The sequence below is a fragment of the Pteropus medius genome, unplaced genomic scaffold (genome assembly GCF_902729225.1).
Source record: "Pteropus medius unplaced genomic scaffold, Ma_sr-lr_union100, whole genome shotgun sequence".
NCBI classification, from domain to species: domain Eukaryota; kingdom Metazoa; phylum Chordata; class Mammalia; order Chiroptera; family Pteropodidae; genus Pteropus; species Pteropus medius.
In genome coordinates, this window is record NW_024340695.1 from 333399 (window position 1) to 352393 (window position 18995).

General features: G+C 30.8%; 1 protein-coding gene and 2 pseudogenes across 9 annotated transcripts in view; all 3 read left to right on the forward strand.

Annotated features, from left to right (window-relative positions):
* The window catches only part of KIAA0586 (KIAA0586 ortholog), an 84922-nt gene that overhangs the window by 15470 nt on the left and 50457 nt on the right, over positions 1-18995 (forward strand). For 5 of the 9 annotated variants that reach the window (XM_039863937.1, XM_039863927.1, XM_039863992.1 and 2 more), the window contains 11 exons: positions 890-1013; positions 4339-4471; positions 5085-5302; positions 5715-5787; positions 7262-7489; positions 8420-8594; positions 11152-11346; positions 12862-13049; positions 16440-16547; positions 17721-17801; positions 18014-18207. In XM_039863937.1, coding sequence (XP_039719871.1) covers positions 890-1013; positions 4339-4471; positions 5085-5302; positions 5715-5787; positions 7262-7489; positions 8420-8594; positions 11152-11346; positions 12862-13049; positions 16440-16547; positions 17721-17801; positions 18014-18207 — 1717 coding nt within the window. The remainder of the gene's footprint in view (positions 1-889; positions 1014-4338; positions 4472-5084; positions 5303-5714; positions 5788-7261; positions 7490-8419; positions 8595-11151; positions 11347-12861; positions 13050-16439; positions 16548-17720; positions 17802-18013; positions 18208-18995) is intronic. The other 4 variants (XM_039863946.1, XM_039863982.1, XM_039863972.1 and 1 more) reach the window with 3 other exon arrangements.
* Positions 10239-10357, forward strand: LOC120604149 (uncharacterized; annotated as a pseudogene).
* On the forward strand, positions 18623-18741 carry LOC120604127 (uncharacterized; annotated as a pseudogene).

Below are 18995 nucleotides of genomic sequence, written 5' to 3' on the forward strand. Positions count from 1 at the left end.
CAAATTAGGAACAGGTTTCCTCACTCATGACTTATAATTTTCTAATGTGCTTCGTAGTAACTAATATGAGATCTCTGTTGTTAATATTTTTCTTTAAGTGATGATTACTGGGCAAATCAAGCTTCTTTAGATTCTTTATAGAAGGAATTGGAAATAAACACTTATGACTATATTCTGACTGTCTTCTGCAGGTTATTACTTAAACCTTTAATGAACAAACTTTGTTTTTAATGAATAAAAACAAAATACTGATCATTTAGGGCCTGTTTCCTTATTGTTTATAGATATGAATTTCAGTAATAAAGCTCAGAAATTTAACATTTATTACTGTGTTCAGTTGGAAAAATTGCTCATATATTAACTTTTATGTGTCCTGAAATAATTAAGCCCTTAAATAGAGTCTTTCTAATAAAATGCAATTCTTCTAATAAAAGAGAAAATGTTAAGTATAAGTTTTTATTCTTGGTAATATTTAAATGTATTCACGGCTTGTCTTGGACACACTTAAGGAGTTTTAAGGAATTCAGAAAAAATAATAAAACCTTAAAAAAACCAACTTCACCGGAAAAAAGACAGTTGTAGTCTCATTAAAGATGAGGCTAAAGGGAAGATTCAACTAATAATTACTGTGAAGAAAATAGTTTTCATTCGAATTTCCTTTTTCTGTGTTGGAAATAAAGTCAGGCCTAAACTTTTACTGGTATAGTTTTTATGAGTTATAAATATCTAGGTTTGTTTGATAAGTGTATTTATAGATTACATTGTAGAGTGAATTGAGTAGATAGATCATCATCGTAAGAAGCTAATTTAGTACCAATATATGTGAAATGTTATACAAAAGAAAAATTAATTAGTACCTGAAAATGATACTATATTTCTTTTATTTTAGAGAATATAAGACTATTGGAACAAATTTTGAATAGACAAGATTCTTCAACAAGAATGAGTGAATTATCAGATAAAACTTCACTAACTAGGTCAAAAATAGGATGGAATTCTGAGAGAAGAGACAGGTAAAAACGAGATTTGAATAAACAATAGATTGAAAGAACTTTGTTCATATTTCTAAAATTTCTTTAGGAATTTCAATAAACATACAACATTGCTTTTTAAAATTATCTTAGAGTTAGTTACTACTTTCTTCTAACATCTTTCTCCTTTTCTATAATATAATTATAAAATTAATATATAATTTTCTTAAAATGCAGATTATTAATTTCTAATGAATGCATATTACTTACTTCTGATTAAACGGCATCTGGGATTTGCTTCAAAAATAATCCAGTGCAGGATAGGGGAAACTGGGTTGGAAGTATAAATGAAATGAGGACAGCCGTCAGTTAATGATTACTGTAGTTAAATAGGGTATATGGAAGTCATTATAATATTCTTTCTCCTTTCATGTATGTTTGAAACTTTACATAATAAAAAAAATTTTTTTAAATCAAGTAAATCTAAGCCACGATAATTTTATTTATCTTGAATGTCATGAAAACTACGGTAACAAAAACGAAATGAGGCACATTTTGAGTAACTTCATGTGAAGATGTACATTTTATCTGTTTACATTTAATGTAACTATCGGTGAAGTAATATTTATGTCTTCCATGTCTGTTTTTTATATTCTTTAGATTTTTTTATTCCACTTTTCCTCCATAATGCCTTCTTTTGTATTAGATAGGTATTTTCTAGTATAACATTTTAATTCCCTTGTTTCTTTTACTATATTGTTTGAGTTCTTAGTCATTGCCCTAGAGATTACAATTAAATTTTAATTTAAAACAATCTAATTAAGATTAATACCAACTTAATTTCAACAGGATTCAAAAACTTTTCTCCAATATATCTTTATTCCCTCCCCTTTTCTTCTGCTATTATTGTTGTATAAATTACATCTTTACACATTATAAGCCCATCTATACAGCTTGATAATAATTGCATTATGCAGTTGTCTTTTAAATCAGACGGGAGAAGAAAAGCTATATAGACAAAAATACATTTTATATTGTCTTTTATAGTTACCTATATAGTTAACCTTTACCCAATACTCTTTGTTTCTATTTTTCTTTTTGTTTTTTGTTTTTCCCCCCTCTTTAATTCCGCCCTCTGATCTATGGATGTTGCCGTTTCCCATTAGGAATGGGATCTCTGAAGGCAGAGTATCTTCTCCCACAGGCTTGCAGTATTCCCTTTAAGGTTTGCTAGTCGTGAATTCTCTGAGTTGCTTATCTGGGAATGTCTTAATTTCTTCTTTACTTTTGAAGGATATTTTTGCTGGATATGGAATCTTTGGTTGACATTCTTTTATCCTTCCTCTCATTGCTTTCTGGACTCCCTGGTTTCTGATGAGAAGTAAACTGTTAATCTTATTGAGGAATCTCAGTATATGATGAGTCATTTTTCTCTTGCTGCTTTCAAGATTTTCCCTTTGTCTTAAGCTTTTGACAGTTTGACTATGATGTGTCAAAGTATGGATCTCTGAGTTTATTCTACTTAGAAATTGTTGAGCTTCTTGGATGAGTGGATTAATATTCACTGAATTTGGGAAATTTTTGGCCGTTATTTTATTTCCTTGTATAGTTAAGTAGTGCACATGACCTTTCTTTTCTCTCCTAGAACTATGTTGTATGTTGGTATGCTTGATGGTGTCCCACAGGTCTCTGAGACTCTTAATTTTTTCACTCTTTTTTTCTCCCTCTTCTTCAGACTAAATCTCAGTTAACCTATACTTAAATTCACTAGTTTTTTCTTCTGCCAACTCAAATATTCTGGTTAGTCCCTTTAGAGAATTTTATATTTCAGTTATTGTATTTTTGAACTTCAGAATTTGCTTTTGGTCCCTTTTTTCAAAATAGTTTCTATCTTTATTATTATTCTCTATAAGACTTCATTCTAATACTTTCTTTAATTTTCAAACATAACTTCCTTTAGGAATAGCTAATTTATAGTGTTTGTCTAATAATTCCAATATTAGAGGTTCCTCAAGGACAATTCCTATTGACTATGCTTTTTCCTTTGTCTGAGTTATACTTTCCTGTTTCTTTGTGTGTCTCATAACTTTTCGTTAAATTGGACATTTTAAATAATATAATGTGGTAACTCTGGAAATCAGATTCTTCTACACCCTACCCTGTCCCAGGTTTTGTTGTTGTTGTTCTCAATACTCTTTTTGGACTAATTCTATAAAGTACGTATTCTTTGTCATATACATCAAGTCTGTATTTGGTTAGCTAAGTCTGCTAAAGATTGAAAAGAGATTTCCTTAACTACTTTGAATGATTAAATTTCTCTCTCTTTGCCAAGTGACTGTGTGTGTGTGTGTGTGTGTGTGTGTGTGTGTGTGTGTGGTATTATTGGCAATAATGGCCCAGGGAGCATACCTTCGGTGCTCTGATTTACAAATCTATCTTAACCTTAACTTCCTACTTCTACAGAGCCTCAAGGTCAGCCAGACATGATAGATTAGGCTCTTCTCAGGTCTTTCTTGGGCATGCACATAGCCCTGTACATGCACATGACCTTCTAGGTCCCCAGCAATGTTAATTGGAATTTTTCAAAGCTCCACCATGAACATCTCATTCCTCAATTTTTAGTTTTTTGGCAACCCTCTTGTTTGCCTCAACTGATATGGCCACCTCAGGCAGCAAAGATGTTAAATAGTTGCCATCGTTTTTGAAAAATGACCTGGAGATTGGGTTTCTCACTGAGCTAGTGCTAAGTCAGGTCAAATAAAGAGAAACTCTGTGAATGGGACTTTCTGAAGACTTCCAAATTTGTTCTGCCCATTGTAGTGGTTGCAAGGCTGTTTTTTGTTTTTGTTTGCTTGTTTGTTTGTTTCTCAAGAAAGAGCACTGGAATTAGGGCAGAGTCGGGGAAAGAGCACTGGAATTGGGGCAAGTTAAAAAAATCTTCCTGTTCTTACTAAGAGTCAGCCATTTTCTTGATTAATGTTCCTTGGGTTTTGAAATTTCCAGAGTTCTGAAAAAGCTGGTTTTGACCATTTTTCTAATGTTCTCTGTTTTTATGAAGGAGTAGATTTTTAGAGGTTCTTACTCAACCATTCTGGAAGTGCTTCTTAATGTTAGCGTCTTCGAAGTAAAACTTTTTTTTTTTGTTCTTTTCCCATTATGCCTAAACTAGTCTGGTCGTGTAATTTTGTCTTCTATGATTTTTTGTGTTACATATGTTTTATCATATAAATGATTAATTTAATTATACAATTTTAATAGGATACCATTTAGAATTCATATAACTCAGAATGTATCAAAGATTTATGTAATCAACTGTTTTCTGAACTTATGACAATTTAGGGAACTTTATTTAAAAACTTTTTTGCAGTGTCGATACTCTATTCTCTCAAAGATTTCCTTCCTATGAAGAACTAGGAACAGCTAAAGTGACTGTGCAGAAGTCTGATGATGTTCTTTATGATCTTGGCCAAAAGAGGAAAGAAACAAATGGCATACTCCAGGTAAAGTGGAAAGAGGATATTAAAATTGATGATTAGTAAAGGTAAAAATTATGAATAAACAACAAAGTTATCAAGACAGAAAGCAAGAGGAACGATTAAGACAAAGCACTGAAAAAAGATATGTTAACCCAGTCTGATCTCTTTACAGACTTTTCCAGAAGCCCTCACGAAGTGATTTCAACTTCCTGCTTCTTGGCTAGGACTGAGCCACATCTCCCTCTAGCTTTCCAACTTCTGTCAGAGGCAAAAGAAGGGGGAGAGAAATCTGTGGGTGGCCCTTGTTTACCTAGTTCACAATGTCTGCCATGCCTACCTAGAGACAACTTTTTCTTATTTCGTTTTAGCTTTCTTTACCAGATATAGCTTTTGTTGACCACTGGTCTACCTACCACCACTGTGTACTTCCCAGCCTCATTTCACTTACCATTCACATTAGTACTACTAAATGGAAAAAAATCTTAATTGCCAAGTATTCTGTTATAGCACTTAAATAAGTCCTTATAATGTATTGGCATGGTGTATGGCCCCAACTATAGTAATAGCTCTTGTCTGTAGTAAAATAATTAATATGAGTTTTACATGGTAACATTTTTGCCTTTTTTTTCCTTTTAAGCCAAAAGAATCTCTGATTATAACGACGCTTGCTGATCTTCCACAGAATTACATTAAACTTCAAACAACCAGCACACAATCCATATTGAAAGATGCAGAGAAGATTTTGAGAGGAGTACAAAACAATAAAAAAGTACTTGAAGAAAACCTGGAAGCTATTATTCATGCAAAGGATGGAGCTGCCATGTATTCGTTTATCAATGCTCTATCTACCAACAGGTAAGAAAGGATGCTGGTATCCCAGGGTTATTTATGAAACTGCCAGTTTTACAGGTTTTCTTTTTTTTCTAAGCACTTCATTTTGTTTATGTATTTTAATATTTAGAAAAGGTTATTGCCTTTATGATGTGACTTAATAAGAAGTTGAAGTTTGGATATATACATGTTGTTATTACTTTTACAGATGTGAATTTTACCTTTAATTATGTTTCTCTCTTTGGTACAAATCTTCTGAGATCTATGTGTGCTTTTCAGACATCCTTTAAACATTTGATGAAAACTAATGACATTTGTTTTGCCTTTTCAGATGAAGGATACAAGTAGATTCAAAACGAGATGAGCGATCTGATCCCAGTTCTGTTCTCAGGATGTTAAATGTTAATTTAAGAAAATTATTTCTTCTCTTTTGTAGAGAGATGTCAGAGAAGATTCGGATCAGAAAGACAGTGGATGAGTGGATTAAAACTATTTCTGCAGAAATTCAGGTAGCTTTGAAAAAAAAATAGAATTGAGTGAATTCTTAGGAAATAACGTATTTCCAATTTATAAGTATTATACTTATTCTCAAAATTTCTTATGTATAAGTCTACTCATAATTCTTTTTATTCATTCATTTATTCATTCATTCAGTACCCTATCACCCATCTGGCACTACACACAGCCATTACAATAATATTGACTATATACCCTATGCTATACTCTAAATCCCTGTGACTGTTTCGTAACTACTAATTTGTAAGTAGTAGTTACAAAATTATAAGTCTACTTATAATTCTTAATTTCACTCTGTCATTATATTTATTTAGTGATGTTTCATTTTGCTTAATAAGTGCTTTGTCTCAGAAATTATATTGTGGCTTTTATCTGGCAAATTATTGGACAATAAGTAAAATAAGGGTATTTGAAAGAAAATTTAGCAAAAGCATTTAAAAAAGAGAGAAGTATACTTACAAAAATGTTTCAAGACAGCAGATTTAGAAGCATTGGCTTACTGAAGTAAAAACACCAAAATTATTTAAAGGGCAAATACCCCACAAGATTTCTAAGGTCACTGAGTTTACAGAAGTTAGTTCCAGATGGAAAAACTGATGCTTTCTCCCATTCACAGTGTATCTTCAGACATTAGCCTTGAAAAATTTAGGAGTGTTATTTTTATTAGGGGGTCAGTAATTTAAAGGAAATTATTAAAATTTTATGTATTTGAAGGAACAGAACTAGAAAAGATAAACGTGTTATTTTTATCCTAGGGTACAAAATGTTTTTTCCTGACTGTAAGATATGTGTCTATGTTTATCCACAATCAAAGCAAGATGAAGTGTCCATTCTGTTTTCACAGCAATAAACAATGAAATATATTTTTACACTTCGTTGTTTAAGAATATATGTCTCTAATGTGGTTGTGAAGAATTTATATTAGACACTATATGATGCACCAGAAACAAGTTGAACTAAGAGTAGAAAGACTTGGAGATCAGCTGTGGCTCTGCAGACAACTAGCTCTATATGGCACTCTATTACTGTGGATTCCATACAAAATATGTTTGTTTAAACCTTCAAGCAACTTTAATTTATAAATACTTACTTTGGAGTTTTATTACAAAGTTGTTTACTCCTTTGGAAATATTTTTTAATTTAATTTTTTAATCGTTATTACAGCCCTATGATTCAAACATCAAAAAATGTATAAAAGTCTATAGTGAAAATTTGCCCTCCTACCTCTCTGTACCTCATCTATTATTTCTGATTTGCCCTGCTCCAGAATACACCAATCTTTTTAGTTTTTTGTTTATTCTTCCAGAGAATTTTTATTCATATGTAAGCCAATATCATTTATTTGTAAAGCATTTGAAACTGCTAAACTGTATTTCTATAACAAAGAAAATAAATTCTAATGCTTTTAATGTGGAACCATTACTACTTGGATAGTTCTTAAGTAATTTTAATTTTGGTTATGTTAAGGATGAACTGGCAAGAAAAGATTATGAACAAAAGAAATTTGATCAGAAGAATCAAAGAATCAAGAAAACTCATAGTATGAGTAAAGATATTAAAAGCAATAAGCAAGACAAAATCATAAATAATTCTGTAATTCCAAGAAAACATTCTCAAAAACAAAAAGAAGAATATTTGAGAAATCCACCTGTGAGGAACATGCCTGCTTCAAGCTTACAGAAAGAGAGAAGAGAAGTAAGATCCTACTTTGGTTTTGTGGCATAAAAGTTTCATTATAACTAATTATTTTCTTTAAGATAAAAATAATGAAGTGACTATGAAAATGTTTTAAAAATAAGAAGGACTGTGCAAATGTAAACTATCTTTAAACTATTGATATTTAGGTTTATGTGAAATAATGTGAAAAGCACTGCACAAAATGCATAATTCTTTTCTTCTGAGATCTCACACTAAGACTCACAGTATTTTAGTTATAGCAGGTATGTATGGAGATCACCTAGTCAAAAATTAGTAGTTCATGATACTCAAATTGCATTTCATTTTTGTGTGTGTATATGTATATATTTTGTTTTTTGTTTATTTTTCAGGTTTAGCAAATGTATGTTTAGTGCCTAGTGATTGTGAGGCATGGTCATTAGATGCTGTGGAGGGAATATTGTGGCTGCTCTAACTAAGCTGTAACTTCCTTAATGCCAAACACAGATATCGGGACAGATTAATGAAGCATCTAATTCAATACTTAGCACTTAGTAGATACTCAATAAATGCTACCTTTCTGTGGCATTTAGATTATGATTGAAGGTGGGATCAGAAATATAGAAAATCATTTAAAGACTTACTTGATTTATGTTATTGTACTTTAATACATAAAATGTGTTTAAACTATACTTTTTAATGCCGAAACTATTCTTAGTAGTATAAGAACCTTTATATTTCTGGGGTGGATGATTTTTATATTTAATTTTCTTACTTTTGAAAACTATAAAACTTTAAAATTATAGTTTGAAAACTATGTCCAGAATTTAAGAGCCATTTAAAATAGAGGACTTTCTGACCTGATTGTTCTTATTATAGTACTTAAGCTGGCAAAAGGAGGCTTTTGAAGAATGAGATAAGTGTTTAATCACTATTTTGCTGGTGAGTTGAAAACCTTTTTGTATTTAGGGTTTTTTGAAAGCAAACACAGCGATACAAGATGAAGATTATATGTTACAAATTTATGGAAAACCAGTTTATCAGGGCCATCGCAGCACTCTTAAAAAGGGACCGTATCTCAGATTTAATTCTCCATCTCCTAAGTGCAAACCACAGAGACCAAAAATAATAGAACGAGTTAAAGGTAAGGAACCTCATTTTTTTGTGGTATACCTCATTTTTTATAGCATCAGTTTAATATGTAAAGTTTAATTATTGCTTTTTATTTGTTACTTATAAATGCAGTTCAATGCTTAGGGATGGAAAAACAATTCCTTCTAATAGAGTAGGAAAAAATAGACCCAATTAAAGGGACAAGATAGAAATAAGTGGGAAAAAACAGACCAGATTCAAGACACAAGGTAGGGATAAGTGGGAAAAAATATAGGCTTAAATGGTATCTTCAAGCAAAGCATGATAAAATTTTCATTTATGAGACGATGAATCTCAACTACTTTAAATTATAATCTAGGGAAAGCAGTCATTTCCTTGAAGACCTTGGTCCATCATGTTTTTTATGAACAGGAAGACTAGCCATATGCTGTATATTATCATAACAGTGCTTATGGGTGCTTTTGCAGTTTTGTTTGTTTGTTCTCAAAGAACAGTAGGTAGAAAAAGTGAATTTTTTTTTTTTTTTGGTTATTTTGTTCACAACTAAAAATATCTTCACTTATCACTGTTTTGACTCACAGCTACCATATCACTAGTATATCTAAATATAACTCTTAGTTAAATATTGAGTCTGTTGGCCTTACATTTAAAAATTCCTCAATTTGTATTTTAGCAGTTAATAAGCCACTTTGACAATATACGGTGACTAGTGGATACCAACTCATTTTTCTTTCTTGTACTTTCTGGAAGTTGGAACAGTGGCAGTTGCTTTAGTTTTCATTTCTAAAAGTTATGTGATCATGTAAGGGTTTATTTAGAAATCATACTATTGTCATTTTAGTAAAAAGCATATAACTTATGGATGATAGTTACCCAGATAGATGATATTTACCCTAAAGTTTCCTCTTGTTTATTGAAACTTTTCTATCGAATTATATTTGAGATTTTGAAAGTTTTTGAAAAAAATAACTCAAGGTTTTAAAACATTTTCATGTCCAAAAATAACTTTATTAAGTAACATTTTTAATGGTAGAAGTGATTGAGAACCTGTGGACACATGCGCATCCTTGGATCTTGGCGCCTGTTATTTCCTCTACTTAGAGACCTTATCCCTTAGACATTTGCATGGCTCACTTTCAGTTCTTTTGATTTGTGAAAAAATATATTTTAAGTAAACTCTCAAGAAAATATGCAATCAAACGAATAAATACTAGACAATAGGATGAAAAAATACAGATGGTGATACTAAAATTTCTTTCTTGGGATCATGAAACTATATTTAAAAGTTTAGATTCATAAAACTGCTCACATATTAAAAATAAAAATGTAGTGATGTCAGGAATTTATTTACAAAATATTTTAGTTTCTTTTTCTTTGCACTTTAACTTTCCTTCATTTTTCTCAGATTCCATAGAAATTTATCTTCTTCAAAAAGACCGACTGATAATCAGAAAAGTTTCTAATTCTTTAAGAATTCAAGATTTAGTGTCTATATAAACAGGCAGATTTACTTTATAGCAATAGAAAAAAATGTTTAATGATATTAATTTTTGTAAGGGTTTAATAGGTATAGAATTTGATTACTGTATATATTTTCAAAGGATAAAGACTGATAATTCAGAATTATTCTCACAATGCAATATATATATGCCTTACTGCTAAATTGTACACCTGAATATAGGGCCATGCCACCTTGAACAAGCCCGCTCCCATCTGATCTCAGAAGCTAAGCAGGGTCGGGCCTGGTTAATATTTGGATGGTAGACCACCTAGGAAGACCAGGTGCTGTAGGCATAAAAAATGAAAAATAAGGGATTGTAAACTGACAAGGTCCTTGCAATCTGTGAGGTCAACCAAGGGTTGCCTCACCTAAAATAATAAAATAAATAATAATTTTAAAAAATTTATTTTTAATGTTTAAAAAATAAATAAAAAATAAATAAATTGTACACCTGAAACTTACTGGATTTTGTTAACCAATGTCACCATAATAAAAAAAAAATAATAAATTTATTTAAAAATATTTAATTGAAGAATTATTCATGAGTAAAGTCTAATGAGACAGTGAAAAAAATTTAATTCTAAAAATGATTATTAGCTTCTTTGTACCTGTAGAAAAAATTTTAATGACTTAAATAATACAGTCTGAATATTCTTAATCTTAACATTTTGTTTTCTAGGCATTGTATTTGTTCTGTCATAGTAGTTGTAAAAGTTGTTACATATTTTCAGGGATGGAGAAACCATCGTCTGTGGGTCAACTGCCTGTTTTATAAATAAAGGTTTATTGGAACATAGCTACACTTATTTATTTATCTATTGTCTATGACTGCTTTTATATTACAACAGCAGAGTTGAGATGTTGCAATTGAGACCACATGGCCCATGAGACTAAAATATTTACTATCTGGCCATTTAAGAAAAAGTTTGCCAACTCCTGGGTTATGTGTTCCTTCCATTTTGGGGTGCTATAACCTTATTATATAGAATGAAATCTTTCTGTGAAGAAGAGTTATGTATTTCTAGATGGCTAGATAGTAGATGTTCCAAAAGTATTTAAAATTATCTGCCATTGATGATTATTACAGGCACTAAAGTCAAGTCAATAAGAACACAAACTGACTTTTATGCAACAAAACCTAAGAAGATAGATTCTAAACCACAACATTCCGTTACTATGCTGCCTCATGGTGATCAGCAGTATTTGTTCAGCCCAAGCAGAGAAATGCCTACTCTTTCAGGTACACTGGAAGGTCATCTAATTCCTATGGCAATTCTTTTAGGTAAGTTCAAACAAAATATATAGGGTAAATTTAAAATTCTTATTAGCAGTAGCAGAACTTACAGGATGATGCTGACATGATAGTCACCTAGTTTTTCCTTTATGTGTTGTTTATATTTGTAGGTAGGGTCTCAGAATGTGTCTTACTCTGTATAATATCGAACTCTGATATGGGTTTCTGCTATAGTTTTATTCATAAGAAGCATTCTTTTGGTATTTTATAATACACTATTGTAGGTCAAATGAAATTTTAAAAATGTTTGGGCATATCATAGACATTCATATAATTAAAGAATTCAAGAATTTTGACCAGTTTAATATCATCATGTCTTAGAAGAAGTTTTTAAAGTACCTTTTATGTACTTTTGAACTAGACTGTGATAAGTAAATATTGTGTGGATATGTATTCAAAGCCAATAGTAGTTTTTTACTTATTTGAGATCCCTCAGACTCATCATTGTAAAAATTGATCAGTCATTTTTGCTTTCACTAGCTCTTCAAATCTAGTTATTTTTTTTTCTTTTAGTGCCATTGCTATTCTTCCTTTATTTTGATGAATGATTTAAAGATGAATATTTTCAATAGGAGAGAATTTTTTATTTTTGATTTTATGGGTTAACGGCATGTCAACTTGGTAGCTAATGTCTGTCTAAACATGCCTTCTACTAATATAATAGCTAATACTTATAAAGTCCTTACTGTGTGCCAGGTGCAAATCTAAGCACTTTACATATGTTAATTTATTTAATCCACCCTATAAAACACATGGTAATATACCAGTTTTATAGATGAAGAAACCGAGACACAGAGGAGTTAAGTAATTCATCAAAGGCTACAGAGTTAGAAGAGTGGAGCTGAGATTCAAATCCAGGCAGTCTGGCTTTATTTAGAGTCTGTGTTTTTAATGATTCCACTGTATTGTCCCTCTTTACTTTGAAATATAGGAAACAAGTAGAACTTTTGAAGTGAAAGCTAACAAGTTTTTGACAGCTTTGGTAGTTACCAAATAGTTGGCCTACATACTATTTGTAGTCATACAAATATTTGTAGTCAAACAGTAGTATTTCGTGGTTGTTTTTATTTCTGTCTATTGTTGCTTTATGGAATTTGAAAATAAAAATAATACAATAAAATGCAGTACACTTTAGTCTTGACTTTGTCACTTACAAACAGTTATGATTTTTGGCGGATTATATGTTTCTAAACTTCTGTTTCCCCAAAAGTAAAATTCGGGTAATATTAAAACCTCGTAGGCTTGTTTTGAGGGTTAAATTAAAGGGTTAAATCACATAGATAGCGTATGTGAAGTGTTTAGTACATATGCATGCCAAATAAATGTTAGTCATTGCTAAAAGGGTGACATGATTTAATGAAAATGGTGATGGTAGAGGGAAAAGTGATTGCAGATAGTGTTTTCTTTCGTATGAGAATTCAGCCGTAAAGATCCAAGTTGTGTATTAGATTTTTCTCTTTATTTCTGAAATGGTTGACTCATTTTCTCCCCCAAACTTTTTAGGACAAACTCAAAGTAATAGTGATTCCATGCCACCTGCTGGAGTAATTGTAAACAAGCCCCATCCTGTAACAGTGACTACTTCGATTCCTCCATCATCTCGAAAAACAGGAACTGGAGTAAAGAAACCTAACATAGCAGTTGTAGAAATGAAGTCAGAAAAAAAGGATCCTCCTCAGCTTACTGTACAGGTATGCCAGAGTACATGAACAGAAATTTTTTAGGAAAAAAAATCTTGGACTTCAGTACTTAAAATCTGTTATACTGCTTCATGAAAACTTTGCTTTCATCATGAGTCTTTTGTTCTTTAAAACTGTGATGTTAATGTAACGTCTCTATCTTTGTTTTGCATAGTTTAAGCTACCTTTTCTATGCCAGTGTCTCCAAGTGACTCGATGATATTCCAAAGGGAACAATTAAATAGTATAACTAATTAAAAAAAATAAAGACAATGTGTGTGATTTATGTAATTAATACTTCAATATTTATACAAACTTAGGAAGACTTGAATGGAGAAAGGACTTACATGTGAAGATTAAATATTCAAGTAGTCAAGTCTTCCTATGTAAATGTGTAATTTAAGTGAAATCGTAATTTAAAAAAACTATGACTTTTATTTAAACTTGATGTTTAAAATCAGTTTGATATTTGACGGACAAAGGGTTTAGAAAAGTTAAAGTGTTTGGTACTGGTCCTGTATAAAAAAGTATTTCAGAAATAATGTTAATTATTTAAAAAAGAATGTAATGTGTGATAGATAAGTCAGTGGGAAATAGGATTCTTATAAATGAAATAATGTGTGGTATATAATTGGTTAGCAATGTGGAAAATAGATCAGTTTTAGATTCTAAAACTCCTACTGTATAGCAAATGAGTTCCAAACAGGCAATAGGGTAATGTGTAACTACAAACCATAAAAATATAGAAGAATAGAAGATAATTGCATGGAATATTTATCAAAGCTGAAACTAAGTCTGGATATGAGAGAAAAATGGATTTGAATCTGTAAAATCTACAACTTACATATGTAAAAAAATCCTAAATAAAAAGAAAAACATATAGTGAGAATGTATGAAAGGAATATGCTAAAAACGATTTTTAAAAAAATTTTATTTTATTAGTTTCAAGTATACAGTACATTGGTTACACATTTATATAGTTTATAAAACAATCCCCCTGATTGCTTTCTGTCCTCTAGCTCTACACCTAGCCATTACATTAATGCTAACTGCATTCCCTACGCCATGCTCCCCATCTCCATGACCATCTGTCAACTACTACTTTGTACTTCTTTAACCCTTCACCTCTTTCTCCCAGTCTCCCCAAACCCCCACCCCTCTGGCCATCACCAGATTGTCCTCTATATTTGTGAGTCTGTTTTTGATTAGTTCTTTTTGTTCCTTAGATTCTGCATGTAAGTGATATGGTATTTATCTTTCTCTGTCTGACTTATTTCACTCACGTAATAACCTCTGGGTCCATCCATGTCATTGTGAATGGTAGGATTTCATTTTTTTAATGGCTGAGTAATATTCTATTGTATATACGAACCATAACTTCTTTGTCCAATCGTCTGTCTGTTGTTGGGCATTTAGGTAACTTCCATATCTTGGCTATTTTAAATAGCACTGCCATGAACATAGGGGTACATAGATCTTTATGAATTATTGTTTTGGTTTTCTTTAGATAAATACCCAGAAGTGCAATTGTTGGGTCAAAAGATATATCAATTTTTAATTTTTTGAGAAACCTCCAGACTGTTTTCTATAGAGGATGTACCAATTTGTAGTCCCACCAACAGTGTATGAGGATTCTCTTTTCTTTACATCCTCACCAACACTTGTTCTTTGATTTTTTGATGATAGCCATTCTGACAGGCTGGAGGTGATATCTCATTGTGGTTTTAATTTGCATTTCTCTAATGATTAGTGACCTTGAGCATCTTTTCATGTCTATTGGCCATTTGTATGTCCTCTTTGGAGAAATATCTGTTCAGGTCGTCTGCCCATTTTTTAATTGGATAGTTTGGTTTTTGTTGTTAAGTTGCATGAGTTCTTTATATATTTTTGGATATTAACCTTTTATCAGATGTATCATAAGCGAATATATTCTCCCATTCAGTTGGTTGTCTTTTCATTTTGTCGATGGTTTCCTTTGCTGTACAAAAACTTTTAGTTTGATGTAGTCCCATTTGTTTATTTTTTCTTTTATTTCCCTTGCCCGAGGAGATATATCTGAAAATAAATTACTAGTAGCAATATCAGAGAGATTACTGCCTATGTTTTCTTCTAGAACTTTTATGGTTTTGGGTCTTACTCTTAAGTCTTTAATCCATTTTGAGTCTATTCTTGTATACGGCGTAAGAAGGTGGTTCAGTTTTTTTATTTTTGCATGTATCTGTCCAGTTTTCCCAGCACCATTTATTGAAGAGACTGTCTCTACCTCATTTTATAGTCTTGCCTTGAAAAGGATTAATTTTAAATATAAAAACCTCCATAAGTTAATAAGAAATCATAGATGCAAATCCAGAAATATTCAAAGAATGTGAATAAGACTCTACAGTAGAGGAAATACAGTTTATAAACAAGTAAACTGAATAATTTAAATCTTGCTAGTTACCAAAATAATACGAATTTAAATAATATACATCCATTTAAAAACTATTATTGCTGAAACAATTATATTATCTAATTTGGATGAAGGTTGGGTAAAACTTATAATTGATTATGCTTTAGGTGACATAAATAGAGGTCATTTGGATTTCATTTTGGCAGTAATTACCAAGAATCTCAAATAGTCATGCCCTGTGGCTCAAGGAGTTAATCTAATATCTCTAGTATAATGAAATAATTCAAAGTTTAGGGAAAACAACCATATATATATATATATATATATATATATATATATATATATATATATGATTTTTTCATAGCAATACACAGATAATATTAGATTAACAAGGAGTTAATCTAATATCTCTAGTATAATGAAATAATTCAAAGTTTAGGGAAAACAACCATATATATATATATATATATATATATATATATATATATGATTTTTTCATAGCAATACACAGATATTATCTGTGTATTATAGGACTAACACCTATGATAGTCCCATATTTCCAATATTGGAATACACAGATTTGGAATATCTGTGTATTCCAATATTGGAAATATGGGACTATCATAGGTGTTCAGCAACAGAAAAATGATTAATTAAGGCATGTATATATGTTGGAATATTATACAGCCACTTAAAATATAATTATGAGGTCTATATGGAAGTGTGATAAGATGTTTATGACCTAATTATAATGAAAAATCAGAAATGAAATGATTTTATATTTTAGCTATCTATAAGAAGATAAAGGGAATAGTGAAAATGAAGTTATTTCAAGATAGAATTTTGTATGTTCTCCCTTATTTTCCAAATTTTGTAAAATATCTTTTTATAATTAAAAAAATTTATTATCCATTGTCTGCAATAAAAGTTAAATATATGTTGTTGGTATATAGATTGACAAATATTTGAGTCAAAATGATGAACAGAAAACTGGATGTTGTGTTTTGTTTTAGGTATTACCCAATGTAGATATTGATAGCATTTCAAATGGTAGTGCTGATGTTAGTCCATCTCTGCCTAGTCCCAAGGAAGCATCTCCTCCTCTGAACACCTGGATACAGGTATGGTTGAGAAATTTTTATAGTTTTGAGTAATGTCTGACTATAGATTCTAACTAATGATGTTCCATGCAAAATCTTCCATTATAATTATAACCATTATAATAATTTAGATTTTAAGGAAAAGATTCAAAATGAATCTGGAATTGCTTATGAACTTGAAAAAGAAACTTTAATTAAGATCCTTACATTTATAAACATTCCGAAAGTAATAATCCTTAGTGTAACTTTTTGGTTACTTAAGTTGTAAGGCTCTCATATGTGAAGAAAGAATTTCTCTCTTTGGAGAACCTTGTGTTAACTGAGAATTAAGTTTAGTTTTTCTGAATGTAAGTTTTATAGTGACTATTGGAGTTCATGTTTTGGCATGTCACTTTGTCATTATATTATTGACATGATGCAAATATATATGTTTCTTCCCAATATTTATTTGCTATTAACAAAATTATGACTTTACTACACAGCAACATAGCACTGTAACTTTTCCCAGGTTTCATCTATTGTAAGCAAATTTGGTTACCAAGGATACAGTTTTAAGGAAAGGTAGAAAGTCAGCAATTTTTCTGGATCAGAAATAGTAAAATAGAACTGCCCCTAAATGCATTTGTGCCTAATTTAATTTTTCATCACTAATTTTTTTCACCATAATTTTATTAAAACATGATGACAAATAATTTTTGGACTGTTTATTATTCTACTGTCAGGAGGAGGTTATTGTGGTTTTTGGTGACTAGATTATATATATTGAGGCCTAGAGACTAAATATGTAAAATAACTTTTATCTTTCTGAATTATTTGATTCTGTATCTTGTCTTTTTGTGAGTTTATATATGTATATACTTATATATTTACACACATAAAAACACTTTATCTTAATCCTAGAAGAGAAATCACAATCAGATCAACTTGATCAATTGACTTCAGTTGCATTGTTTGTGGAGTCCTTGACAGAAAAACTTATATTTAATTTTTATAGCTATTGAAATGAGAACCTAATTGCTTTGGGGACTACCTTAGATTTCATTTATTGATGAAATCAATTCTGAGCAGGATATTAAAATAAAAAAATAGGGCGATGTAATTACAAACTTATGCTGTGGGTAGAAATATGAAAAATTATGTATAAATTAAAAAGACAGTAAGTACAACCAAAACTTTCTGAAAATGCTTTCTTAGACTCCAGAATTTATGAAGGTAGATGAAGAAGAGGTGAAGTTTCCAGGAACTAACTTTGATGAAGTAATTGATGTCATACAGGTAACAAAGCTTAGAAACTGTTTTCTGCCACTATTTTTCCATGTGATAGACAAATGTATGTATTATAAATAATGTGATACAATCTAATTGAAATGTTGTTGATTAATTTGGAAGTGTTGGTTAATTCACCTACCTAAGTTCCCTGGCTATTCTTGTCACTCGGTAAATGTTGAACAGATACATGAATATAATAGTTTTATTTTTATTATCAGGAAGAGGAAAAATGCGATGAAATTCCAGAATACTCTGAACCAATTCTGGAGTTTAACAGAGGTGTTAAAGTTGTTTCCACAAAATATAATGGTCCTCCATTTCCACCAGTTGCTTCTACTTTTCAGCCCACTGCTGATACTCTGGATAAAGTAATTCAGAGAAAAGAAACATTGGAAAATAGCTTAATTCAATGGTGAGTTTCTGTCCTTGAGCATTTTTACTTAGACTATTTATTATGGCAAAAGAGGCTCTTGTTAAGTAACAAAGCCTAAAAATGTACATATTCTTTAATCCAGTGATTTACTTCCAGAAATTTATCCTTAGGAAATAATTCTGATATTAGGTGATAGATTACTTAGCATGTATGGCACTTATTACAAACAAAGTGCTATTGTGTTTGTTACTTTTATAAACTTATGAACTATTTTTTATCCCTGTTTTTACCTGTGAGAAATCTTAAGGAAATTATGGAATAAACTAAACTGAATATTAATACAGTTATCAAGATTAAGTTTAGAAGAATATTTAATGATGTCGAAAGATTAATAACACACTGGTGTGTTAAACTACTGATTTAACTGTAGTTTATAAGAACTCACAAAAATAGAGTCTACAGCCATGGCACCCTGAACATGCCTGATCTCATTTGATTTTAGAAGCTAAGCAGGGTCTGGCCTGATTAGTACTCAGATGGGAGACCACCTAGGACTACCAGGTGCTATAGGCTTAAAGAAAAAAAAGAAAAGAAAAGAACTCACAAAAATAAATGTGCATAGGAAATAAAGTGCAAAAACATACCAAATTGTTAACTGTGTTTATCTCTGAATCTGAATTATGAGTGAGCCTTATCTATTTTTTTAACTTTTATAAATTTTCTGATTTTTTCACAATGAACATCTATTACTTGAATAATCATAATTGTTACTCATTCTATTAGCTGCTCTAACATACAGAAGTAGTCTCCTATTGTGTTCCCCTTCC